Here is a 25,913-nt window from a genome sequence, read left to right on the forward strand (position 1 = left end):
GACCCTCTGAGGTACTCCAGCTTTTTGTGTGTATCTTCGGTTTAAGCCAGCATTTGCAGTTCCTTCCTGCACTAAACATTTCACCGCTCCTCGAAAGATTAATTTCAAACTGAAGCCATTGAGAGAGAGGGAGCTGGGCAGTAAAGTAGATGCAGTGTATAGGAGTCCCTACAAACACAGGGCAGGTGTTCCTGGACCTGATCCTCTGACCATTTGAGGTGAAATACAGACTTAGGACATGACAGGTGCACGACAAAGATTGCCCTCTTTAGCAGTGAGCGCAAGTCATAATCTGCAATTAATTTGCAGTAATGAAATCAGGGTCACATTGACCTCCATCCAGTGCCTACAATCTTTTGCTCTTGTTCCATATTAGCATCAATCAGCTGTTCGGTGTCACAATGTGTTATGGAAGTGCACCATCGCATTAAGCAAAGGATTACAGATCACATTAACATGTTATCTAGGGACTAACAGCAATGGAAACCTGTGAAACAGTGAGTATCAATATATTGCAGTGAATCATCTAGTTAACAAATGTAACAGCCCAGAGGCTCCATCTACTGAATTACAAAAATACATGAAATGTTCTCGGTCAAACCTTATTTAAATAGATTAGAAACTGACATATCAGTCATAGAGTCATACAGCATGGAAACAGGCCCTCCGGCTCGACTTGTCCATGCTGACCAAGATACCCCATCTCAGCTAATCCCTTTGGCCCATATCCCTCTAAACCTTGTTTAAGAAGGAACTGCAGATGCTGGAGAATCGAAGGTACACAAAAAAGCTGGAGAAACTCAGCGGGTGCAGCAGCATCTATGGAGCGAAGGAAATAGGCAACGTTTCGGGCCGAAACGTTGCCTATTTCCTTCGCTCCATAGATGCTGCTGCACCCGCTGAGTTTCTCCAGCTTTTTTGTGTACCTTCCCTCTAAACCTTTCCTATCTACATACTTGTCCAAGAGTCCTTTAAGTTTAGATCTGAACCGTGTGCCCATAGTTGTGTGAAATAGATTGCATCTCCAAAGTTCAAGGACAGGAGAGCCAGCATATATGGGCCACGAGCATCTGATCAGTCCTCTCAATAGTCGCAATAACCTCAGGCAGCACATTGACTGGAGTTGGAAACACACAACAGAAGTTCCTAAACAGATGAGGAGCAGTTTTTTTGGAAGAACAAACTTGCAGGCAGTGTTCGAGGGAGGGGTTGGTGTCATGAATATTTTAATAGCAAGTACATCAAGCATTGGTGAAAGGTCCAGAAATCACATTTTACTTCGGAGTCACGTGAGTGATTCCGTGAAGAAGTCCCGCCAGGCCGCATGCGTATCATTATCGTCATCCGCATGGCGAGGCAGGCAACTCATTCCTGCCAGCGCTAAGTAAAAAACCTACAGGTAAGTTTTCATTACTTACCAGGTTGTGTTTTCCCTGCAGGAACCTCCTCTTACAAAGGTTCCTGTTGGCTATAGTAGCACAGTCCGGGGGACCCCCCCACCCCCACCCCCCATCGGTCTGAAGATGGGTTTCGGCCCAAAACGTTGCCTATCTCCTTCGCTCCATAGATGCTGCTGCACCCGATGATAAGAAGTACATTGCTTCTGCTAACAACACTGAGCTGCCTCATCTGCTGTTCGCTGAGTACAGAATACTCTACCATCCACTAGGTCCATCATTATAGAGACTTTCCCATTAATCGCAGGTCAGGTTTGTATTTGTAGAGAGAGGTCAACTCTGTAGCACTTGAAGATGGGAATATTAATTCCCTGCACAGCAGACAGGCCTTTCTTTGCATAATAAATTGATTGGTCTTATTAAACTGTGATTTTTGTTTTTTCTTAAACATCCATTCAAAGTTTCATCAATGCACATCAATATTTAACGATACCCGGCATGAACTAGTGCTGTTGCTGTGCTGGCTATTTATTAAGTGATCCTAAATATCACATTGCACAGCACATCCCTCTGAGGAATTGAGTTACCCTGTACACTGCAGAATGAAAAAATAAAATCGTTTGGTTTTATAATAAGAATAATAAGAATGGAATGTTAAGTAACATCCTCTTACTTTTACAAATTTGAAGTGTTTGACATTTCATGTGCATTGTTTAAACATGAAATAAATGCTCAGGGTTCCATTAATAAGTGAAACATGAACTCCATCAATGGATAGTGTTGGAGAAGCAACTGGTGCACTGAGATGCAAAGGAAACAATGACAAATATTCACAACTGTCTCAGTCTAGGGCGGCACAGTGGTTCAGCGATAGAGTTGCAGCCTTACAGCGCCAGAGACGTGCGTTCAATCCTGACTACGGATGCTGCCTGTATGGAGCTTGTACGTGCTCCCCGTGACCTGCGTGGGTTTTCCCCGGGTGTTTTGGTTTCCTCCCACGTATGTTCATTGGCTTGGTAAAATTGTAAATTGTCCCGAGTGTGTGTATGTGTTTAGGATGGTGTTAGTGTTCGGGGACTGCTAGTCGGCGTGGACACGGTGGGCCGAAGGGCCTGTTTCCACGTTGTATCTCTAAACAAAAATATGTCCTATTGTTTGAGAGTTTTCTGCAGGAAGTCATAAGTATTGTGCCATTCTCTCTTTGAAACTTTTATCTACTGTCTCTGAATTCCAGGAGGTTTTGGGCAATCCAGCACAATTACCTTTCACAGGAGAAGTACATTAGATCCTCCTGGGGACTGAAGACAAAGAGTGTACATAAAACTCTAGATATGGCCTCGCCATATCCAAAGTTGTATAATTGTAAGATTTTAAAATTAAGGTCAATAATCATGTACCTTCATAATTGTTCTGCATTCACCATTCTGCATTTTACTTTCTAATCATGATATACACCACCATTTACCAGTTCCTTACGATTGCAAATTAATGTTTACTACCCTTAATATCAAAATGAATAATCTCATATTTTGATATACTTCATATTCTTTCCCAGTCATTTAACCTGTCTATTGCTCTTTGCAGCTGCTTTGCACCCTCCCTATAGCCCACTTTCCAATTGGCATTTGTATTGTTAGCAGAGTTATATTATCATTACATCTAGGTCATTGTATGAATTGTAAATAGCTGATCTTTGTGGCACCCCAGGAGTAAAACAATCTGCCAAACTGAAAATTACCCAATTATTTCCAAATGAAAACAAAAAATTCAGCGGATCAGAAAGCATTTGTGGTGACCTCTTGTTAAGGGAGCATGCAGGAAAACTGTCCGTAAAGGAAAATAGGTTAGCTCTTTATATTGGTGCAGAACTGCCACTAGTACCATGAATGAATGAATACTTTATTATCACATGTGACAAGTCACAGTAAAATTTGTTGTTTCGCATACCCAAGGTATTCAGAGTCGCTACATCAAGGGTGCCGACAAATTTATAAAGTGTCCCACACCAGATCCTCCTAAATTCCCTCCCTACCCCCCCGTATGGTGGGATCTCCTATTCCCACTCTGCTTTCAGTCTTTCAACCAATTGTCGATGATTATTTCTGTACCAACACATGTTGACTTATTAAATACCTGACTACGGGTGCTGTCTGTATTGAGTTTATACCTTCTCCCAGTGACCTGCGTGGGTTTTCTCTGGGTACTCCGGTTTCCTCCCACAGTCCAAAGACGTACAGGTTTGTAGGCTAATTGGCTTGGTAAAAGTGTAAATTGTGTGTAGGATAGTGTTAGTACTTGGGGATCGCTGGTCGGCATGAACTTGGTGGGTCGAAGGGCCTGTTTCCATCCTGGATCGCTAAACTAAACTGAACTATCCCTTTACAACAACCTTAATGACCTGCCCCACTTTCACGACCTAATTCACGACCTTTTTTACTCGTGGACATTTTTCATCAGGCTAGAAAAACACCCCGACCTACTTGATGCCACGAGTACCTACGACTAACATCACAACCTACCTACGACCTACCTACGACCTACCTACGACCTAGTGACGACCATGCTGCGAGTATAAGTCAAGGGCAAACTCGGCAGAGGTCGTGAATTGGGACAGGCCCTTATAGCCTATAACAACATTCAGCCCAACTTGCCCATGTCTGCTCCAGGGGAAGGATCCTTTGAATCCCATTTCCTATTTCCTTATTTTCTGGTACCCCTGCAATTTATTCTCTCAACTCAAGCCCATCCATTCCCCTTTTGATTCATGTTCCCATTCATCTACCTCAAGTGTAATTTTACTCAATTAACAATTAACCTACAAACATATCTTTAGGTATTAGAGTACTAAGGGGAAATTCATGCAAATATAACATGCAACCTCTGTGTAGTCAAAATGCAAGATCAAGATGAGAAGGGAATGGAGGGTTATGGTATGAGTGCAGGCAGGTGGGACTAAGGGGAAAAAAAATTTGTTCGGCACGGACTTGTAGGGCCGAGATGGCCTGTTTCCGTGCTGTAATTGTTATATGGTTATATGGTTATAAAATCAAACTTGGGATCCAGCAGCAAGAACCTACCGTGTGCCAGCTTTAATTAAAGTTGTTTTCAGCTTTTCACTGAAATGTGGCATTCTCAGACTCGATGCAAAATTTAATCAGAGTTCGATTATGTTCCCATAAATATAATGGTCCGTAATTATGCAAGATTAATCTAATCTCATTTTGAAAGCAAGATTCAAACTGGCATGTTTATTGAAATATTCATTGATGGACTCTATTCAACCGGTTCAGGCCAGTGGATAATGATCGAACTGATGTGCCACATGGATGAAAAGTTGAAATCACGTCAATTATTTAGCTCATTAAAAGGGAACTTTCACAAATATGTTCAACACATTGCAATGGACATGTGTGAAACAAACTTTGTATCTCAAACAAATGATGCATTAAACTAGCCAGCTACTGGATTATCACACTGCAAATATATATACATCTCTCAATTGACAAGGACAAAGCAAGTATCCTTTGCTTCCCATTTAATTCCTGCTATATGGATATCACTGGCAAGGTGAGGATTTATTGCCAATACCCAATTTCCCTCAGGAAATTGGTATAAAACCACATTCTTGGTCCCCTCTGGGAAGATACTCACAGTGCTGCTCCAAAAAGATTTATTTCTGAGCTAGATAGTATGTGACTTGAAGGAAGTGCAATTTTCACATCTGCTCCATTCTTTTAGATGGTAAAAGCCAAGGGTTTGGGTGGTGCTGTCAAAGAAGGCTTGCTGAGTTTCAAAGGAGAAGGTGGATAAAGTGAAGAGCTAATGGCTGTTTTGCTGTGAATGTTATTAAGCTGTCCGTATTAAAGGAGCTGCATTCATCCAGGTAAGTGGTAACTGTTCTATCACCCTTGATTTGTGCTTTGTACATGGTCGAAATGCTTTGAGCAGTCCGGAGGTGAGTCATTCACTGAAGGATACTTGGACTTTTTTACTGTTCTTGTAGCAAACGTTTTTTTAAATATTATTATTCCAGCTAAGTTTGTGATCAATAACTTAACGGGGGAGAGGGTAAATTGGACACCCAATAGAGAGCTGGAAAATTAATTTTGTTTTGCTGACTTCTGCAAGATTTTAAATCCTTTTTCATTGAGTTATATCCAGTCAGAAAATACTAAAAGGTGTAAACTATGGTAAATATTGAGTTAGTGTCACAAGAAACAACATTATTACATTGTATTACACCAACATGAATGGAAGTGAGGATTTACAGTGATAGACATTGCATTAATGCCAAACAGCACTGGCCATAATCTCCCCCCAAAAAAACAATTTAAGCCCATTGAGGACTTGTCCAGTGTCTATTCTATGTCGCAAAATGAGAAATAAGAATAAATACATTTTATTTTTGCATAAAGTAGGCATCCTATAACATGGGCTCTGAATCAAGCTCAAGAAATACAGAATTAAGTACTCGTATTAAAAGGGCCAGAAGCAATGTTGCTTCTTTTAAATCTATTCCCATTGTAGTTCCTCTGTACTCAATTGACCTGTGCCAATATGCAAAGAGTTTGCAGTTGCTTTAATTACATTGATTACAAGACCTACACCAAACCCAAACCAATTAGGAGCAGACGAGGGCATTCGATGCAATTTGTGATCCCAGCTACAAAGACAGATGTGTACAGCAATTCGTTCTTCCCCCGCACAATTAAAGCATGGAATAATCTCCACCCAACTATAGTTACCCAACCAGATGCAACTAAATTTAAAGTAGCTCTTTCTTCCCAATAACCCTTTCTGGCTTAAGTCCTCCCTTCACCATCTCCAGTTTAAATTCCATTTGGAATATTTTGGAGGACCTAGAAACCGAGAACCAAGAATTGAACAGGATCTAAACTTCCAAATAAAGCAGGGTTAGTTACATACCCATTCAGAAAAACAGTGATTGTTAAAAAACTTAATTGGAACAATAGAGAAAGGTTGTTACGTACCTGTGAGTCCCAGCGGGCCCCCTCCATAAACAGGCCATGTACATAGGCACCCTCCCGCGGAGGGCTGTTACAATCCTCACGGGTTTTCTTGGTAACATCACACTGCAGACACATCTTGTCTAAAGGCCATTCATTCTTCCGTGCCATCGACTGCATGATAGCTGTGAGGAAGGACTGGGGGTTGAAGAAGCCGGCAAGCCATACCGCAGAAGGGAGAGCAAAATCAGACGTCCAGGTTTCCAGTTCCTTAATACGACTGAGGAGATCAACGAACCAGTTGGCCAGCCCAGTCATCGATGGGTAGGCTCGTTTATTCCACGAATCTGGTACTTGGTCAAAGAAGATAGCATTTTGCAAGCTCTCCATGTCGCTTGTCATGGTCAGCTCTCCCTAGATAAGGCAAGGAAAGTTAAGGAGAAATCTAGTGGTAGTAGTTGACTCAGTATCATACAGCAGCCTCAGATTTATTTGCGCTGTTTGTCACCAAAAAAATGCCTCAATCTAGAATGATTTTTGACGTTTTCTTTGGTTTTGTTTTTTTTTGGCAATTTACCATTATACTATTTTCGTTCTGTGACATTGCATTACATGAGACCTCATCTGAAGTGTTGTACACTGGGTTGGCATTAGCTAAAGACAGGCTACACTTGCTAAGGGATTACAATTGAGATTCACCATACTGATTGCAGGTTTGTAATAAGAGAGGCTGTGTAAACCAGGCCTCCACTCCCTCCGGAGAGCAAAAGAATAAGCTGCGATCTCATCGAAACTGACAAAATTCTTATGTTACTCCACAAAATAGTGCTTTTCACTGGTTGAGTACCCACTACAAGTAGTCACATTCTAAGAATGAGGAGCATGCTTTTTTTTAGGATGGAGAGTTTTTCACCCAGTGCGGTGAAGTTTTTGGAAACTCCACACAGACAGCACCCGTGGTCAGGATGGAATCTGGGTCTCTGGCGTGGTGAGTGGGCAGCTCTACCAGCTGCACCACTTTGCCATTTGACAAGTGTCTCGTTGTCTCAAAAACAGAATACTTTACATCCTGGTCATGCAGAGCAAAACACTGCAAATATGATTTTGCCCAGCTGGAACTTAAAAGCAGTCAGCACATTGAAAATGATTTATATCCGCCTGGATCTCATTAGTAAATGGTGATTTATAATTAAAGCATCACTCTCTGCCCATCTCAATTGATGCAAACATGAGGCTTGATAAGTTAACAAGTGCAGAAGCTCAAAATGTTCTGAAAACATGTCCGAGCTCACACTGAGCGGGACTCCAAGTTTAAAATGTGGAAGGGTGAATAAGAGGGAATGAGCCACAATTGGGGCCTATTGGCGAGTGGTGGAATATTGCGTTGGGGGAACGGGTTGCGTTGGGGGACCAGGATTCCCATGTGACAAGGACCCAACGGGTCCCACTTGGTCTAGTAAACCATTAATTTTCATGTTTGAAAGTTATAGAGTGATACAGTGTGGAAACAGGTCCTCAGCCCAAGTTGGCCATACAGGCCAACACATCCCAGCTACACTAGTCCCACCTGCCTGCATTTGGCCCACATCCCTCCAAACCTGTCGACCTGTTTCTTAAATGTTGGCATTTTTAAATGTTGTCTTTTCCCCTTTTCCTCCTCCGACCATCATACCAAATAGTTATTGTGTTGTTTCTAAACGTACCTTCTGTCCCAAGCCCAGCTCCTTGAGTGAGCGTTTGATCTCTGATGTAAGAATATTCATCCGTTCACACTCCTGAAAAGCCACCAGGATGTAAGGTGTCCTCTCCTCTGCCTTGCTCATCAGTTCTGGGACGTTAAACTCATCTGGTAACTTTTCCACTATCTCGTCCAAAGTAGCCTTTACCTGGAATGTTGGGAAGGGGAACTGTGAAAATCTCCACAAGATTGAACAGTGGTGGTTCACCAAATTACAGGCATGACCCTGGCTTTGCTAAACCAATGGTTTTTACTGCTTCAAAGGTGATCCATATTCTCATTTTCACTTGAGATACAACAATAGGATTATTGGCTTTTTTTTTAGAGATACCGCATGGAAACAGGCCCCTCAGCCCACTGAGTCCGTGCCGACCAGCAATCACCCTGTACACTAGCACCATCCTACAGGACTTTGCCAGGACTTTCGTATGAAGACAGACTGGATAGACTCGGCTTGTACTCGCTAGAATTTAGAAGATTGAGGGGGGATCTTATAGAAACTTACAAAATTCTTAAGGGGTTGGACAGGCTAGATGCAGGAAGATTGTTCCCGATGTTGGGGAAGTCCAGAACTTGGGGTCACAGTTTAAGGATAAGGGGGAAATCTTTTAGGACCGAGATGAGGAAAACATTTTTCACACAGAGAGTGGTGAATCTGTGGAATTCTCTGCCACAGAAGCTAGTTGAGGCCAATTCATTGGCTATATTTAAGATGTGGCCCTTGTGGCTAAAGGGATCAGGGGGTATGGAGAGAAGGCGGGTACAGGATACTGAGTTGGATGATCAGCCATGATCATATTGAATGGCGGTGCAGGCTCGAAGGGCCGAATGGCCTACTCCTGCACCTAATTTCTATGTACATACTAAGTACAATTTACACTATACCAAGCCAATTAACCTACAAACTTGTATGTCCTGGAGTGTGGGAGGACACCAGAGCATCTAGAGAAAACCCATGTGGTCACAGGGAGAACATACAAACTCTGTACATACAGCAGCCGTGGCCAGGATCGAACTCGGGGCACTGGCTCTGTGAGGCAGCAACTCTACCACTGCGCCACCGTGGAATCTATCTAGATTTCTCAAAATCTTATTTCTTAGAATCAAGTCCAATCTTGCTCTTGTAAACTAGTGGAAATAAGCCTAGCATGTCCAAATTCCTATTAGGCAACTCATCTTCCCACGGGTCAGTCCAGGAAACTTCCTCTCAACTACATCTAATGCATTAACATCCTTCCTGACCAATAGGTGACAATATGGCCCACAATACTCTAGGTGTGGGTTTGCTGCCAGTTTATCTTAATTAAAGTAATACCTTCCCATTGTGGTGACTGCGGAGGCCTCAAATAGGCCCCGACTACGAGGTGAACAAAAGGAAAATGACTGGACTTTGTTGCCTTCCCTCACAGTGGGGGATGTTTTTATGTTTTATGTTAAATTTGTCTTTAATGTGGTGCCTTACTTTTGTTGGTGTGCTGCAAATGGCAACTCAAATTTCACTGCACCAGAAATGGTGTATGTGACAATAAATGTCCTTTGTCTTTGTCCTAGTGTCCTCTCATTGGGAATGTTTCTCTTCCTTATCACAACAACAGGAACATAACTAAGGCACAGACGGGTAGATTCTTGATTAGTGCGGGTGTCAGCGGTTTATGGGTCATTAGACAATGGGATGGGTCCCCATGTGATGTGGGATTTTCCTAGCCGAATATCACAAGAGTTGACATTTATGTAAGGTTTGGCTCAATAGATCAGAGGTTTGGAGCTGGAGTTGACGATTGAATAAATTAAAATTTTAACTGCATATCCTAGTTTCTAAGCTATAAGCAAAACAAAAAATAAAACTTTCCCAATGGAAAAATTAAAGTTCATTGTAAACTGAAGAAGAAACAATGAAAAGGCACAATGACTTCAATGTGGGTGAGGGACTGAGGCATGAAGAATAATTGGTGCAGACATTGAATTGTCAAGTTAATCTTCAAGTTAATATTTCCTTTCTGAGGGTCTGTTCACTAGCATAATAGTATTTGCAGCAACAACCTGCTCTACACTCACAGGCATTGGAACACGGGTTTCTCAGTCAATTACCCGATAACCAGTGGCGGACTGGCCAGGGTGTCAGCTTGCCCGATGGCAAGTGGGCCCCCTTTGTCTCCTGGCAACCAATATTTTTAGACCCAGTCCGCCACTGCCGATAACCTCCAGTTATGTCCATTACTTTGCAAAAATCAGGATTGAGCAAATAACAAATTTAGTTTGCATCTGATATGACGAACTATGATTTGCTGGAAACAGCAATCATTCGCTATAGATCTTTGGAAACGACAGTTTTAGCTTCTTGGTTTACCTTTTCTTCTCGTGTGATTCCTCCGCCCTCTCCACCACTGCTGTCCCTGGGCTGCATTTCCAGCACTGTACGGAAGAGCTTTTCCGAGGTCAACGTGAGGAAGCCAATCTCAGCATTGGGGTGGAGACCGTAGAGGTAGGGAGATTCAGGTGGAAGCACGTCATCGATGTACTGATGAGGAAAAGGAGCATGCTAAACAACAATACAACATCAGCGTCAAACTCTGGTTCATCTATCTATCTATCATATATTAAAACTGTGTGGCTGCCGCCTGCCGCCTGACGTCCGGCTGCCTTTCTGCCTTTTGATTCGCTGCTCCTTCCTATCAGCTTCCAACACACTTCAAAACAAAGTTGCAAGACAGGAACACTCTGAACTTTTCACCTCAACGGGATATCACAGCAAGTGCTTCAACAGGAGGGGGAGGGCCAATTGGTATTGCAATTGGAACTGCTGCAGCAGGCAGGGTAGGTGAAATTGGATTTTTTTTTAAATCCACTGCTGAGGGAGGCAGGGGAGTGCTGGAATCTTACATTTGGGAACGGGTTCTGTTCCGTTGGAGGAGACGGGTGCATGGTGGAATATTGGGTTGGGGGATCACACCATTGGGGGAGCAGACCCAACGGGTCTGCACTTGGTCTAGTTATATATTAAAACTGTGTGGCTGCCGCCTGCCGTCCGGCGTCCGGCTGCCTTTCTGCCTTTTGATTTGTTGATGGCTGCTCCTTCCTATCAGCTTCCAACACACTTCAAAACAAAGTTGCAAGACAAGAACACTCTGAACTTTTCACTGCTGCAGCAGGCAGGGGAGGTGCAATTGGAATTTTTTTTTAATCCACTGCTGAGGGAGGCAGGGGAGTGCTGGAATCTTACATTTGGGAACGGCTTCAGTTCCGTTGGAGGAGACGGGTGCATGGTGGAATATTGGGTTGGGGGATCACACCATTGGGGGAGCAGACCCAACGGGTCTGCACTTGGTCTAGTAATAATATAAATATATTTAGAAAATCATTAAACAAATAGAACTAAAAAGCTGCAGATGGTGGAAATCTGAAATTAAAATAGAAAATACTGGAAACACACAGTGGAGCAGGCAGTATGTGGGCAAAGAGAAACAGAGATTAATATTTAGGAGCCAAGACCCACTGTAAATAGTTCTGGTGGGTCTCAGATGTAAAACATTGACTTTATCTTTCTTTCGACAGATGATGCCTGACCTGCGAAGAGTTTCCTGCACTTTCTGTTTTCATTTCATAAAACATTTAAACGGATGGTATTATCCAGGAGTATACTTGATCCGGAATGCTTTTCTTCCCTGGTTGTTTTAGTTTTTAGTTTTAGTTATAGACTTGCAGCATGGAAACAAGCCCTTCGGCCCAGCGAGTCCATGCCAGCCATCAATAACCGTTCAAGCTGTTCTCTGTTACCCCACTTTTGCATCTGCTCCCTACGCACTAGGGGCAGTTTAGCGTGGCCAATTAACTTACAAACCACACGTCTTTGGGATGTGGGTGGAAACCAGAAAAAACCCACGAGGTTGCAGGGAGAACATGAAAACTACTCACAGACAGCGCCCAAGGTGGGGATTGAACCTGGGGGTCTCTGGCACTGTGAGGCAGCTGATCGAGCTGTGCCACTGTGCCGTCTCTCTGTATTGGTTGTCTCTGCATTAGGTGTGCTGTTTGTATTCCTTATTTATATATTTACTGAAGAGGTACATTCCAAGATGACATTACATAGGTTGATGAGGGACGTCATGCAGCTTTTTTTACAAAAACCCAGTCTGTCCCCATTTGTAGCAGCAAGTCTACAAAAGCCGAGCTGAAGCCATGCAGTTCTTTGCAAAATCCCTTGTATAATCAGAGAGCAATTCAGCCTTATCATTGTGTCCTGGAGCTGAACCCACAAAGGCCGTGTATTTTATGTGGATGCAAGCTGTTGGAATGATGTCTGACTGTGCAAATGATGCAGGCTGCTGTGTACTATTGCTATCGGCCATTAATTGGCCCATTATCAGTCGTTTGTGCCTCTGCCTTGTGAGCCAGAATTCATGAAAGAAACAATTAGATAACAAGAATCATAGGGGGGGCTAAGTTTGTTAAGATCTAAAGGGAGGTGGCGTGGGACGGTGTTTTGTGATGTGCAATTAACCTGCACTAACAGCATGCTGCCTGCTCATTTACATGCGCTCAGTGGCTAATCATCCTGCCCTTTGGGTGGGCTGAGCAGCAGCGGGCCAACATCACGAGTGACTGAGTGACTGACTGACTGAGAGATAGCTCGGGTAGTTTAAAGGCAGTCTCAACCTTTCAAGAAAGAACGGCATCATGGTAGCGCAGCGGTACAGTTGCTGTCTTACCGCGCCAGAGATCCGGGTTTGATCCCGACTACGGGCGTTTGACTGTACAGAGTTTGTACGTTCTCCCTGTGACCTGCGTGGGTTTTCTCCGAGATCTTCGGTTTCCTCCCACACTCCAAAGACGCACAGGTTTGTAGGTTAATTGGGTTGGCAATGGATATGGGGAGAAAACAGTAAGGTGGTCCTGGATTTGGATGATCAGCTCCAATCATATTGAATATCAGGGCCGGCGTACACAGTAATTTGTTTGCATGTTTCCATACTTTTCAGTTTAGATGCAGTAGAATAGCAACCTACTCAGCTCGGGGGTATCATTGGACTTGTCTTCACACCAACAGAAAACTGCTTAGAATTTAGAGGATGACACAGAGGCAGGAACTGCAAGTGGTAAACAATGGGCATAACTGGTCTTCAGCCAGAGAAGTAGGTAAGAAGATTTAGGTTGCTGCTTTCACCACACCTGGAGTGTTGTGTACAGTTTTGGTCTCCTAATCTGAAGAAAGACATTCTTGCCATAGAGGGAGTACAGAGAAGGTTCACCAGACTGATTCCTGGGATGGCAGGACTTTCATATGGAAGTCCTGCTGCCGGACACCATCTTTGAAAGACTGTCAGCAATCTCCAGCATTGAACGCTAGTAAATTGTCTTTAACCACAGGGGGGAAACTGGTTCACGGCATTAGGGCAAGCAAAGGCACAATTGTAATGCAAATTGAATTAAATACTTTGCTTGCATCCCCAAGGAATGCAAATAGTCGCCCGTAAAAGGTGCTTGTAAATTTAAAATCCGCCCCCCACACCCCCCCCCCACCGCGCCAGATCCCTCTTTGTTCTTTTGTAATGTTCATGTTTGTCCTTGGCCATCATGGCGGTAATCGGATTTCACTTGTCTCGAGTTTTCTTGACCACAGCAGTTATCACAAAGTGTGATTAATTGACTTTAGTAATTCATGAGTTGTTTTACTTTGATGTATATTGATTTTGTGATGGTTTTGATTTTTGCAATATGGACAAGTTATCATTGTGATGATCAAAGCTGAATTGGTTTCAGCTTCTGACATTGCACACAAGAGTATTACCACCGTAACCAAGAGCCTGCTAAGGGGAATTAATCGTTGTCAACGTATTAAAAGACAGAAAATAACAATGTACCTGATGGTAGCCATTGTAGTCCGAGTTTGGAGGGAGAGGGAATCCAGTTGCCAGGAAAACCTCTCCTTCCATCATCTCTGGCTTAATAAACTCCTCCAAGTATGTTCTGCACAGCCGCCTATCCCAATCATCTGTGATATGCCCTCCGTACATAATTTCACCAAACAGATAGCGTAAGTCATCATAGGGAACCTGCAATACAAATCAATATTTATCCAAAATGGAAATCACTAGAAAAGTGCACCAAACCCACCAGCAGCTGCGGAGATAAAAGCTGAATTTGTGTCGCATTTGAAAACCAACCAAACATTCCTCTGTCATTCCTCTCTATAAAACCTGTATGCTTATGCCCCTGTCCCACTTAGGAAACCTGAACGGAAACCTCTGGAGACTTTGCGCCCCACCTAAGGTTTCCGTGCGGTTCCCGGAGGTTTTTGTCAGTCTCCCTACCTGCTTCCACTACCTGCAACCTCCGGCAACCACCTGCAACTTCCGGGAACCGCACGGAAACCTTGGGTGGGGCGCAACGTCTCCAGGGGTTTCCGTTCAGGTTTCCTAAGTGGGACAGGGGCCATTACAGTAATTTTAATATTCAGCGTAGAGCAATGTTCATTTCCATAGAACAATTTTCTCTTCCATCTATATGGAGTTTATTGTTGCATCTTACAGCAACCATGTTAAATCATGTAGTTATGATTGATATGGTCCCCTGAAAAAATGATGCAAATAGCACAACTCAATCAAACAAACCTATTTTCTTTCCCTCTCCAGCCTCAGATATGGGACGCATCTTAAAAAGAGGAATTGAATCAATTACCGAAGATGAGAGAGACTTATTTATTTCACAGACGTTCCATGGGTCATCCATATTTGATTAAAGAAAGTAGCAAGCAGACTGCCCACTGTTCTTTTTGCCAGCTAGAACCTATAAATGAGACACACACATCTTCCTTCATTCAAGTTTGATCTCTAATGTAGTATGCAATGAATAAAACTACACATTTAGATTTTTCAGAGAGAAAAAGTATTATCGACACTAATTTCCAAACACATTCAAAGGATGTTCCAGAGTGCCATGTGATAAAAATTGAACTGCATTGAGTCACCATAAACTAAATGGTCTGGTAATAAAATAGATCATTAAATATACCAATTTTCAATAACATTCTTTTTCAAAAGCATCAAATTGTCAGGTACTTAATAGTAATTTTATTGGAGTTTAGTTCATTGATAAGGTAGGGAAAAAGAACAATGCAAGGATCTTAGTATTTGTTTCCCCACAGAGTCGGAGTCAAGATGTGTTATGAATGCTGTGAGCACCTTTTTAATCCTCATTTATTTTTTATCTTTGATTGTCATTCAGTGGGAAAAATATGTAAATGATTTGTTCACTCTTATCCTTCCACTAATCTTCAATTTCTAGACCTTCCTGAGAAATGATCGGGGCAATTCTCTGCTGGCAATTGAGAAACAAAAGGACATGGTTCCAACCACGCACCTTTATTGCTCAGCTTGATACAGATAAAAGATGAAATGCATTGAGAAAATAATATCCTCATCTTAACCAGAAATTGTAATGTACTCTACTGCACCAACAGCTGTGCAGACTGCAATCACTCCATCATATGCTGCAGCCAGCACTACTCAATAACTGGATATTTGTTATGAGAATAATGATAAATAAAACATCCAAGTTTTCATTAAGAAAGTATAAATTCAGCAAAAAAAAAGTTTGCTTTATCCACTGCCTCTCAGAGCCTCTGAACATCTCAAATCAGTGTGTTTTTCTTTGTTCTCCTGGAAAGGTAGCAGGTGATTTTTGCAGAGAAAGACCACACAATCATGCAACCAAGATCATAAGATCGTAAGTAATAGGAGCAGAATTAGGCAATTCGGCCCATCAAGTCTGCCCCACCATTCAATCATGGCTGATCTACCTCTCCCTCCTAACCCCATTCCATGGGCCGAATTGCCGTTACAACTATGTATAAAGCTTTGTGATTTTCACACTGAGAACCAAGATACAAATGTGGCCTTCAGCACACAGCATGTTAGTTGGTTGTGTTAATTATGCATGCTGTCCATTTTGTTAAGTAGGCAAATGAATGCCTGAGCAGCAAATGGCATTTGCCATGCTGGACTGATTAGGATACATTAGGACACTGCTTTGGAACATTATTTCACAGCACTTTTGTTTCTCAGTTTGAGTGAAGTCCATAATGATTAGGATTTTCAGTAAGGTCAAACCTCTGCTGTAATATTGATCATCAACATGAAAAGCTTCTGAAAATATAAAAGCAGTTATCAGGTAATTACGCTGAGAAATACAGTACTAGTATGAAAAAGGGGATATATTCTCTGCCCTCCATAATGTTTGGGACAAAGACTCTTTACTTAATTATTTGCCTCTGTACTCCACAATTTGAGATTTGTAATAGAAAAAAAATAACCCAGGTTTGATCGTAACTATAGGAACTGTTGGTATGGAATTTGTACGTTCTTCCCGTGACCTGCGTGGGTTTCGTCCAAATTCTTCAGTTTCCTCCCACACTCCAAAGATTTAGTTTAGTTTAGTTTAGTTTTTGGAGATTTTCGGCACACCGGGTCCACGCCGACCAGCGATCCCCGCACATTAACACTATCCTATACCCACTAGGGACAATTTCTTTTTACATTTACCAAGCCAATTAACCTACAATGTACAGGTTTGTGGATTAATTGGCTTGGTGTAATTGTAAATTGTCCCTAGTGTGTGTAGGATAGCGTTCATGGGCGGGGATCACTGATCAGCATGGACTCGGTGGGCCGAAGGGCCTGTTTCCGTGCCGTATCTCTACACTAAACTAAAACAAGAAAGTGCAGAACTTTAGGTATGTTCTTGTGAAACAGCAGACCAAATTCGACGGGCCGAATAGCCCTTTCATACTCTCTGTTGACAGACTGCAAACAAAATCCCGCTTGTCACTCTCTTCCAAAGTCATACTGTGGGATATTTGAGTGGGAACACACACCCAGGATCAAAAGCAATAAAGATATCTCTTAGGTTCAGGTCAGTTTCATTTATTACACACATCAAAAGCAGCTGCATTTCATGGCTGTCACTGAGAATTTCACTGTGTCCCTCCAAGAGGAAACCGTACCTAAGAAACCTGAAATTATAATGACATTGCCTGCCTGGGGAACTGCAGCATCTGAGACTCTTCCTAAAAGGATTGCCACTGTCCAAGGTGCAAACTCATTATTTTCGTACCTAATGAAAGTTTGCACAGGGGCCCAGAAATTGAATTACACATTGTTAATTTTTTCAACATGATGTGATGAAATATTGATTGTTTCTCCTCCAGAGTGAAACATGATAATATTAATAATCTTATTTATATAGCACATTTTTAGTCAACTTGCATTGACCCCAAAGTGCTTCACATAATTACATTACATTTTACACACAGGCAAAGGTGGGTGAAGTGTCTTGCCCCAAGGACACAATGACAGTATGCACTCCAAGCGGGATTCGAACCGGCTACCTTCCGGTCGCCAGCCGAACACTTAGCCCATTGCACCATCTGAAGAATAATGGCTTTTTTGGTTTGTTGATTTGTCCCAAGAACTTTGATCTGGGTCACTAACCCTATTGTCTCTGACGTGCTTTACTTTGCTGGGTCATTCTGAGACGACATGAAGTCACTGCCAAAAACAGGACTAAGATGATTACCATGTATGTCCATAACTTATCGTCATCCTCTTATACACAATAGATGCAGGAGTAGAGGCCATTCAGCCCTTCGAGCAAGCACCAACATTCAATGTGATCATGGCTGATCATCCACAATCAGTACCCCGTTCCTGCCTTCTCCCCATATCCCCTGACTCTGCTCTCTTTAAAAACCCTATCTAGCTCTCTCTTGAAAGTATCCAGAGAACCGGCATCCATCACCCTCTGAGGCAGAGAATTCCACAGACTCACACCTCACTGTGAGAAAAAATGTTTCTTCATCTCCGTTCGAAATGGCTTACCCCTTCTTCTTAAACTGTGCCACTGGTTCTGGACTACCCCAACATCGGGAACATCTTTCCTGCCTCCGTGATCGGAGTTTACTGGCTTTACCTTGCACTGAATGTTATCCCCTTATCATGTATCTGTACACTGTGAACAGCTCAATTGCAATAATGTATTGGCTTTCCGCTGCCTGATTAGCAAGCAACAAAAGCTAATCACTGTACCTCGGTACACGTGACAATAAACTAAAACTGAAAACGTATCTCCAATAGAATATATACCAGAACAGCACTAGAACAGGCCCTTCGGCCCATAATATCCGTGTTGAACATAATGCCAAGTTGAACTAATCTCCTGCACTTAATCCATATTCCTCCATTCCATGCAAAATGCGTCATTATTTTGAAGTACTTCATGATATTTAGAATGGCATCATATCAATTTCAGGTCCTTTATTCAGTGTTTGGTTAAATATTTCAAGTTCTGAACTACAAATGTGTAATGGAATTACCAAGAGCGGATGGATTAATGGGGAGGGGTAAAATGTAACAAAGATTTCATCTTATATCCTATGGGTTTCTCAAATAATATAATTGCTTCACAAATTTAAAAAAAATTACACCTTGAATTACTGTCATGCTAAGGCTATGTGCTGAACTTTCAGTAACCCAGAAGACAAACTTTTCTCATTGTATCAATGAATTAAAAGTTAGGCAATCATTTTAAGTGTGCATGACAGTGAAGTCACTGCAGGCAGTGCCTGTGAAAATGGACTTTGATGAACAACATTACTTCTGCTATTAATCATCTCAGTGCTAGAGAGAACAAAGCTCCCTCTTGGTTGTCACTGATCACATTCGCTGGATAACTTCAAGTCTGCCCTCACAGTAATTCAGAGTTATCTTAAACACCATCATGGAAAACATAGGGACATTAGATTGGGAATTAAAACACAATAACAAAACATTAGAGTCAGATATGTCCATGCAGATATTTGATCTGTTATCACAAACGTAATAGCTGTATTTATACATGTTAAATTCAGTGCACTAGTACCAGACACAGTTCTTTTAATGAACCTACTTATTTCTATTCAGTAATGCATAAAATAGCGATTTTAATCAAAATCAAACTCATCCCTGTCAACTGAGAAGAGAAGGGAGTGATATGAAGGATTAATAGCTCAGTAAAAAATATTCAGCAAAACCTCTCTGCAAACCACACAAAGATTTATCGAAGCAAATTGTGAATGCATTGTTGCTAACATGTTAAAACATCATTCTTATAATGATATTCCAATTCTTATAACACTGAGCACTCTAGATTACTTCTTCCCACTGCTTCTTGTAAAGACTCCATACCAGGGGTGGGGAATCTGCGGCCTTCTAGGCCATTAAGTGCGGCCTTTTGAATTAATCCAAATTTTGTGGAACAAATCCTTTTATTTTTATTTTATTAAATGTTTTTGTTCGTCTTTTATTATTTTAATTTTAATCTTAAAATGAACGTATTTAAAATATCAAAGAGTAAAAGAAGATTCAACAAAATAATTCTCTGATGGCCGCAATTAATGCATTAGTAAGTCATGAGGGCTATTTTAACACCTGTTATGCTCATTATTTACTTCTAATGCGACTCTAGAATGTACTTGAATCTCCCACAAAAAGCAGTCACAACAAAGTAATTAAAAGGTTAGTTAATTTTAGAATTAGATCATGAGTGAACATTTCTAAAATGTGGTATGCCATAGGTGAATATGTTAGTTAAAATATTTCAAAAATATTTGGCATTTAATGGGCGAAGATGGACAAAATCAATCCGACATTTACGTTTCACAATAACATCCATCCATCTTTCTGCAAGCAACTCACTCAATCAACATATTTCAGATAATAGGCTAAAGAACCAGAGGTGATAAAGTCACTGTGATCCGGAATCCATGCTTGGATGACTGGTGGATGCAGGTTCAATTAGAACTCACAAGGAAATCTGGTAAATATTGCAAGATCTCTTGATGAAATAGGTGTTTCATTAGCCTGAGATATTTTTGTGAAAAGCACTAACATACAATTGGTCCAAGAAAATGTGTCCTAAATGTTAGAACTTAATTTTATTATTAAATTAATTGATTACACCCTGCAATGAATTATATAAAACAGAGGTGGGATTAGTTGGACAGCTATTTTGAAGAATTGGCAAGGACATAATGGGACAAATGTCATAATCCCATATGCATATTTATTTCCCCTTTTATCTACTACTATCTACCTCATTGGAAACCCTCAGACTATCTTTGATCGGACTTTACTACCTTTACTTTGCACTAAACATTATTCCCTTATGATATATCTGTACACTGTGAATGGCTTTATTGGAATCATGTATTGTCTTTCTGCTGACTGGTTTGCACGCAACAAAAGCTTTTCACTGTGCCTCCGTACACGTGACAATAAACCTAACCAACTAACCAACTAACTAACTAACTAACTAACTAGCTAACTAACTAACTAACTAACTAACTAACTAACTAACTACTGCCTCAGAGCATCAGAGACCCGGGTTCAATCCTGACCTCTGGTGCTGTCTGTGTGAAGTGTGGAAGTTCTCCCTGTGAATGTGTGGGTTTCCTGGTGGACTGAGGGGCTTGTTTCCATATTGTATCTCTAAAAAATATGTTTATTTACTTATTCATACTTGTCAATCTGGATGGGAAGAATGACATGTATTATCCACTTCTAATTATCCTCGGAAATGAGTGGATTGTTGGGAACAATCAGCTCTTTTCTGATTTCTGTTCAGAGGGCACTTAAGAGTTAATCAAATTGCTATCCTTGGAGTCCCATATAATAGAAGGTAAGAATAGCAGAGTTCCTTCTCCGAGGGACCTTAATGAAGCCGATGTGTTTTATGACATTTTTCTCGTTTATTGTCACCATTACTGGGATTCCTTTTCTTTTCAGTTAAATCTAATTAAATTCCCAAGCCAAGATATGATTGGAACTTGTGTATCTGGACCTGTCAACCTGGTTCCCAATTACTAGTTCAATACTATGTTCTATTCTTCCACACCACCCTATTAATGCTTTTGTTTAATATTGATGCCAGAAATCAAGTCTATGACTTGTAATGAGAAAAAAATAGTAGGGTTTTTTTAAGGTTCGTAGTTAAATTGTGTATAACGTCTTTAAATTCATTTTGGAACATCCCAAAGCATTCTAGTCATTTGAAGTGCAGTCACTGCTGTAATATACAAAATACAACAGTAATTTTACATGGCAAGGTCTCACACATTGAAGCCTTCTAAACAATCCACTATACTGAACATAGATCTCAGCTAATAACAAAAATGTTGCAACTTTGATCGGCACAGTGCATGTTATCAGTTGTCATGAATAGAGTTAAAAGTCATGCCAAATCACTGCTACCTTTGTATCATTACCAAAAAATTAATTTCCATCCATTGGTATTTATTGAGGAAATATCATCACTTTCTGATTTCTGTGCTCTGGGTTCCGACATTCCTCATAGTTTTAGACACCTGGATTTCTCGGGAGAAATAGGATAGGCGAGGATGTTTCCTCTGAAGCAACGGAGGTTGAAAAAGTGACATGATGGAGGAATGAGAGACAGAAGTAGGGTAGATGGTCAAAGTCTGTATCCCATGGTGAGGGTATCTAGAACTAAGGAGAGAGGGAGGAGGTTTAAAGGTGATCTTGAAGGTAAATATTTTAGCAAAGTGCTGGCAGTAACTGGAATGATCTGACACAGGAGATGGTGGAGACTTGAAGAGTAAGGAAATCAGGATAGTCAGCATGGATACAATGGGCCAAAGGGCCTGTTTTTCTGCTGTGACCCTATCTTTGACCCTGTAATTCCAAATCAAATCAATGCAACGGTGAACTGTTAAATAAGGGGGGAGAAAAAATAAATATTGGAAAGGTGTTTCAATGGAGACCAAAAAATTGAATTGTATTGTATTCAATTTAATGTCATTATCTCATGAGAGACAACAAAATGGATTTTCCTTACAGTCGTGTAACATAAAAATAAATAATAATAAAACCATATATATTTTAAAAAGCACAAACACACAGAGGAGATCCACGACACAGCAGGTAACCCCACAGCTGGTAACTGGACAGGTAAATTAGGAGAAAAGGCTTAACAATCTCCTTCTAAATTTATTGCTAACATTTTCCAAGTACTACGGAAAGAGTATAATAAACGACATCCCTGGGCCCATATTCAAGAGATCAGATTGCAGTCCACAATTGTGTTATTCTGTTACGTATCGAATGTGAAAAGGAAAAATCAGCCTAAAACAGTGACACTGAGGGAAATAGAAAGGATACGAATTATTAAATAGGGAACTGAGTACAATAAGGAACAGCACAATGCGGGGGGAAAATGCTATTTGAAACTGTGTGTCACGTTTTCTCTTGAAGGTATAAGATGCATGAAATAAATATGACATGTATAATTAATAAAATGTCATCTGAAGGGGTAATTAATTTATATTCCAGATAAAAAAGATCACAGCCAAGAGCTCATACCTAAAATATGAATATACTGGTAGTTTTATATAGTAGACACCATTTATTTGCACCAGATATCCAAATCATAAACCATTTTTCATTTATGCCACTGGGGTGAGAGATTGCAACCTTCACGTGGTCCACCCTGTTTCGACTAATACAATCAACCCGCCATGCACAAACAAATAGATCAAATAGAACAAGTTGACCTACAACTTCAGGCTGTGCATGCCATACGCAAGAAGAAGAAGATTTATGCCACTGGCAAAACAATTCAATACCATTAGGCAGAATTAGTATCAGCTGTGGCTCAGTGGAGACAGCATCTTCTGAGTTAAGAGAGCCAGGAGTTGAAATCCTACTCCAAAGATTTGAAACAGATATGACGGCTGACAGTCCCAATTTACTACTGTGTGGTGCACTATCACAGCTGCTGTCCACAGGTGCAAAACCAAGTCGGTGCCTGCTCTCTCAAATGGCTGGAAAATATTCCAAAGCACCAAGTGGACGAGGAACAGATGAGTTTCTCCAGATAGGGATGGCCATTTATTATGGAGGTGCTTAAGAATTCCTTCCATCGGTGAATTGTGATTGTTTGGAATTCTCCTCCCAGAAAGCAGTGGAGGCCAAATCCTGGAATATATTCAAGGCTCAGATAGATTTTTTTATATCTATAAAGGTGTCTGAGTAAAGAGGGAATGGAATGGACAATTACACCCATCCACAACCTTGCTGCAAGGTGGAACAGGCTTGAGGAACCATTTGGATCTTACCTTCTTATGTACTCCTGATCAGAAGTCTGGCCAATATTTTTATTTGATTAACATCCCTAAAACGGATTAGCCCGTTTGCTGTTCAATGGGAGCAGTACCATGTGGAACTACCAGAAATTCTCCTCGTAAGTGCCAGCATGTTTGAACATATTCAGATGCCTGCTAGCTTTTCCTAACTTAGTTTAGTGGAGTTTATTGTCATGTGTACTGAGGTGCAGTGAAAAGCTTTTGTTGCGTGCTATCTGGTCAGCAGAAAGACAATACATGGTTGCAACCGAGCCATTTACAGTGTATAGATACATGATAAGGGAATAGGGTTTAGTGTAAGGTAAAGCCGGCAAAGTCCGATCAAGGATAGTCCGAGAGTTACGAAAGAAGTAGATTGTAGTTCAGCACTGCTCTCATGTTGTGGTAGGATAACAGCTGATAACAGCTGGGAAGAAACTGCCCCTGAATCTGGAGATGTGCGTTTTCATACTTCTATATATTTTGCCTGATGTGGAAGAGGAGACAAGGGAGTGGCCAGGATCCTTGATTATGCTGCTGGCCTTGCCGATGCAGTGCGAGGTATAAATGGATTCAATAGAAGGCAGGTTGGTTTGTGTGACGGTCTGGGCTGCGTCCACAATTCGCTGCAATTTATTGGATGGAGCTGTTCCCAATCCAAGCTCATAGAACGTTTTCTATGGTGCATCTGTAGAAGTTGGTGAGAGTTGTAAGGGACATGCCAAACTTCCTAAGCCTTCTAAGGAAGTAGAGGCGTTGGTGTGCTTTCATGGGTCGTTGCTTCAGTATGGGTGGTCCAGGGGCAGCTGTCGGTGTTACTGACTGCTAGGAAGTTGATCTTTTCAACCACCTTTACTTCAGCAACGGAAAGTGCCCGGTGAGGGGGTGGTCAGGAGGGAAGGGAATGCAGTTGCGGAACTTTGCGGAAGGCAGACATAGGGGGAGGATGTGGTATGTGAACCGCTTCACTTGCCCTGAAGTCCATCACTATCTGCTTGTGTCTATGGTGGCGGAGGGTTGCTGACACTTTTGAGAGAAAGGTTACTTTCTGTCTCTGCACTGGGTTACTGACGCTAGGTTCTCAAATGTTGGCACATCTAAAGACCTCATTTGATTTTGACTATCGCAGGAGTTCAAGGAGTAAAATATTAATAGAAAATTGCATGCTCTTAATATATCTTACAGATACAAAATCATTTATCATATTGGTGCCTTCGAGCTACAGTCCAGACCTGAAAAGCACATTTCAATCAGCAATGTTCCCTGACCAGATAATTAAATTTTGAATGTCCTTGGGCTGTGTTCATTTGTAGCAGTTTTAGACTTTGTGCCTTTAAAGGCTCAGACTAGATTAAACAGTTTCACCTGAGTAGCACAATAATGCATGCCACATTGCAATTTATAATTCCTCTGTCATTATAAAGCAGAATTAGCATTTGATTTAACTTGTGTAATGTGTTGTAAGATCCTCTAATGGAGAGAGAATGAGAGAGAGATGTTTTAAACAGAGGGTACGGCAGCTTGTCTAACACTGTAATTTCTGGGTTAGAATGTCAACTGTGACATTTTTAAAAAACTCATCAGTGATATTATTGCTCGATATTCATCGCTCTCGAGGTGATTGGTCCAACATACGTTACAGCAGGAGTTTGTGGTGTTCAATGAAATGCAGGATGCCTTTCTGAAACTGTGATAATTACAACAAATTATTGCCATGACACAAAGCAGCAGTTGGCATGTTCACTTGTGCTGTTTATGTTACTGAGCTTTCCACATCCGCATACTGTTACTATTTTCAAAGCTCATCTCGCTTTGAGTTTTTCCTGAGCCAATGCAACAAAGATCTCTTGCAGCACTGTTGGAAGTGTACTAAAACTCCAGTGTGCAGGCAGGCACAGCCTTGTTAGAAGGAGAGGGTGGGTGTGGGTTTTATTTTCAGAAGGCACATGCCATGTTAATGTTGCAGGATGCATCTGTCTCTAAAGTACAAGGCAGCTTGTCTTGTTGATAATTACATAAGAGTAACATTGTTAGGAATCAAGTGGGTGGCAAGGAGTAAGGCTACTGCCTTACAGCGGCAGAGACCTGGGTTCGATCCTGACTTTGGGTGCAGTGTGTATGGAGTTTGTACGTTCTCCCCGCGACCTGCGTGGATTTTCTCCAAGATCTTCCGTTTCCACCCACGCTCCAAAGACGTACAGATTTGTGGATTAATTGGCTTGGTATAAAATGCAAAATTGTCCCTAGTGTGTGTAGGATAGTGTTAATATGTGGTGGTCGCTGGTCGGTGCAGGCTCGTTGGGCCGAAGTGCCTGTTCCCGCGCTGTATCACTAAACGTCAGAGGGTGTTAAATCTGTGGAATTATTTGCCACAGAAGGCTGTGGAGGCAGTTAGTGGATATATTTAAAGCAGAATTAGATAGATTTGTGATTAGTACGGGTGTCAGAGGTTACGGGGAGAAGCTAGGAGAATGGGGTTAGGATGGAGAGATAGATCAAGCAAGATTGAATGGCGGAGTAGACTCGATGGGTCGAATGGTCTAATTCTAACACTTATGATCTTATGAATTAAACTTAAATAAAAAGTTGTACCTTGTTTGGACCCACCAGGTTTTCAGGAATTTAGGCATAATTTTGAGACA

General features: G+C 41.5%; 1 protein-coding gene across 1 annotated transcript in view; it reads right to left on the reverse strand.

Moving 5' to 3' along the window:
• The window catches only part of LOC129708122 (dynein axonemal heavy chain 9-like), a 295,482-nt gene that overhangs the window by 15,112 nt on the left and 254,457 nt on the right, over nucleotides 1-25,913 (reverse strand). Inside the window, exons 66-69 of the mRNA XM_055653686.1 lie at nucleotides 13,961-14,152; nucleotides 10,450-10,620; nucleotides 8,068-8,250; nucleotides 6,389-6,778 (exon numbers count right to left, since the gene is read on the reverse strand). Of these exons, the coding sequence (XP_055509661.1) occupies nucleotides 6,389-6,778; nucleotides 8,068-8,250; nucleotides 10,450-10,620; nucleotides 13,961-14,152 (936 nt within the window). The remainder of the gene's footprint in view (nucleotides 1-6,388; nucleotides 6,779-8,067; nucleotides 8,251-10,449; nucleotides 10,621-13,960; nucleotides 14,153-25,913) is intronic.

Source organism: Leucoraja erinacea, chromosome 23 (genome assembly GCF_028641065.1).
Source record: "Leucoraja erinacea ecotype New England chromosome 23, Leri_hhj_1, whole genome shotgun sequence".
Lineage (NCBI taxonomy): Eukaryota > Metazoa > Chordata > Chondrichthyes > Rajiformes > Rajidae > Leucoraja > Leucoraja erinaceus.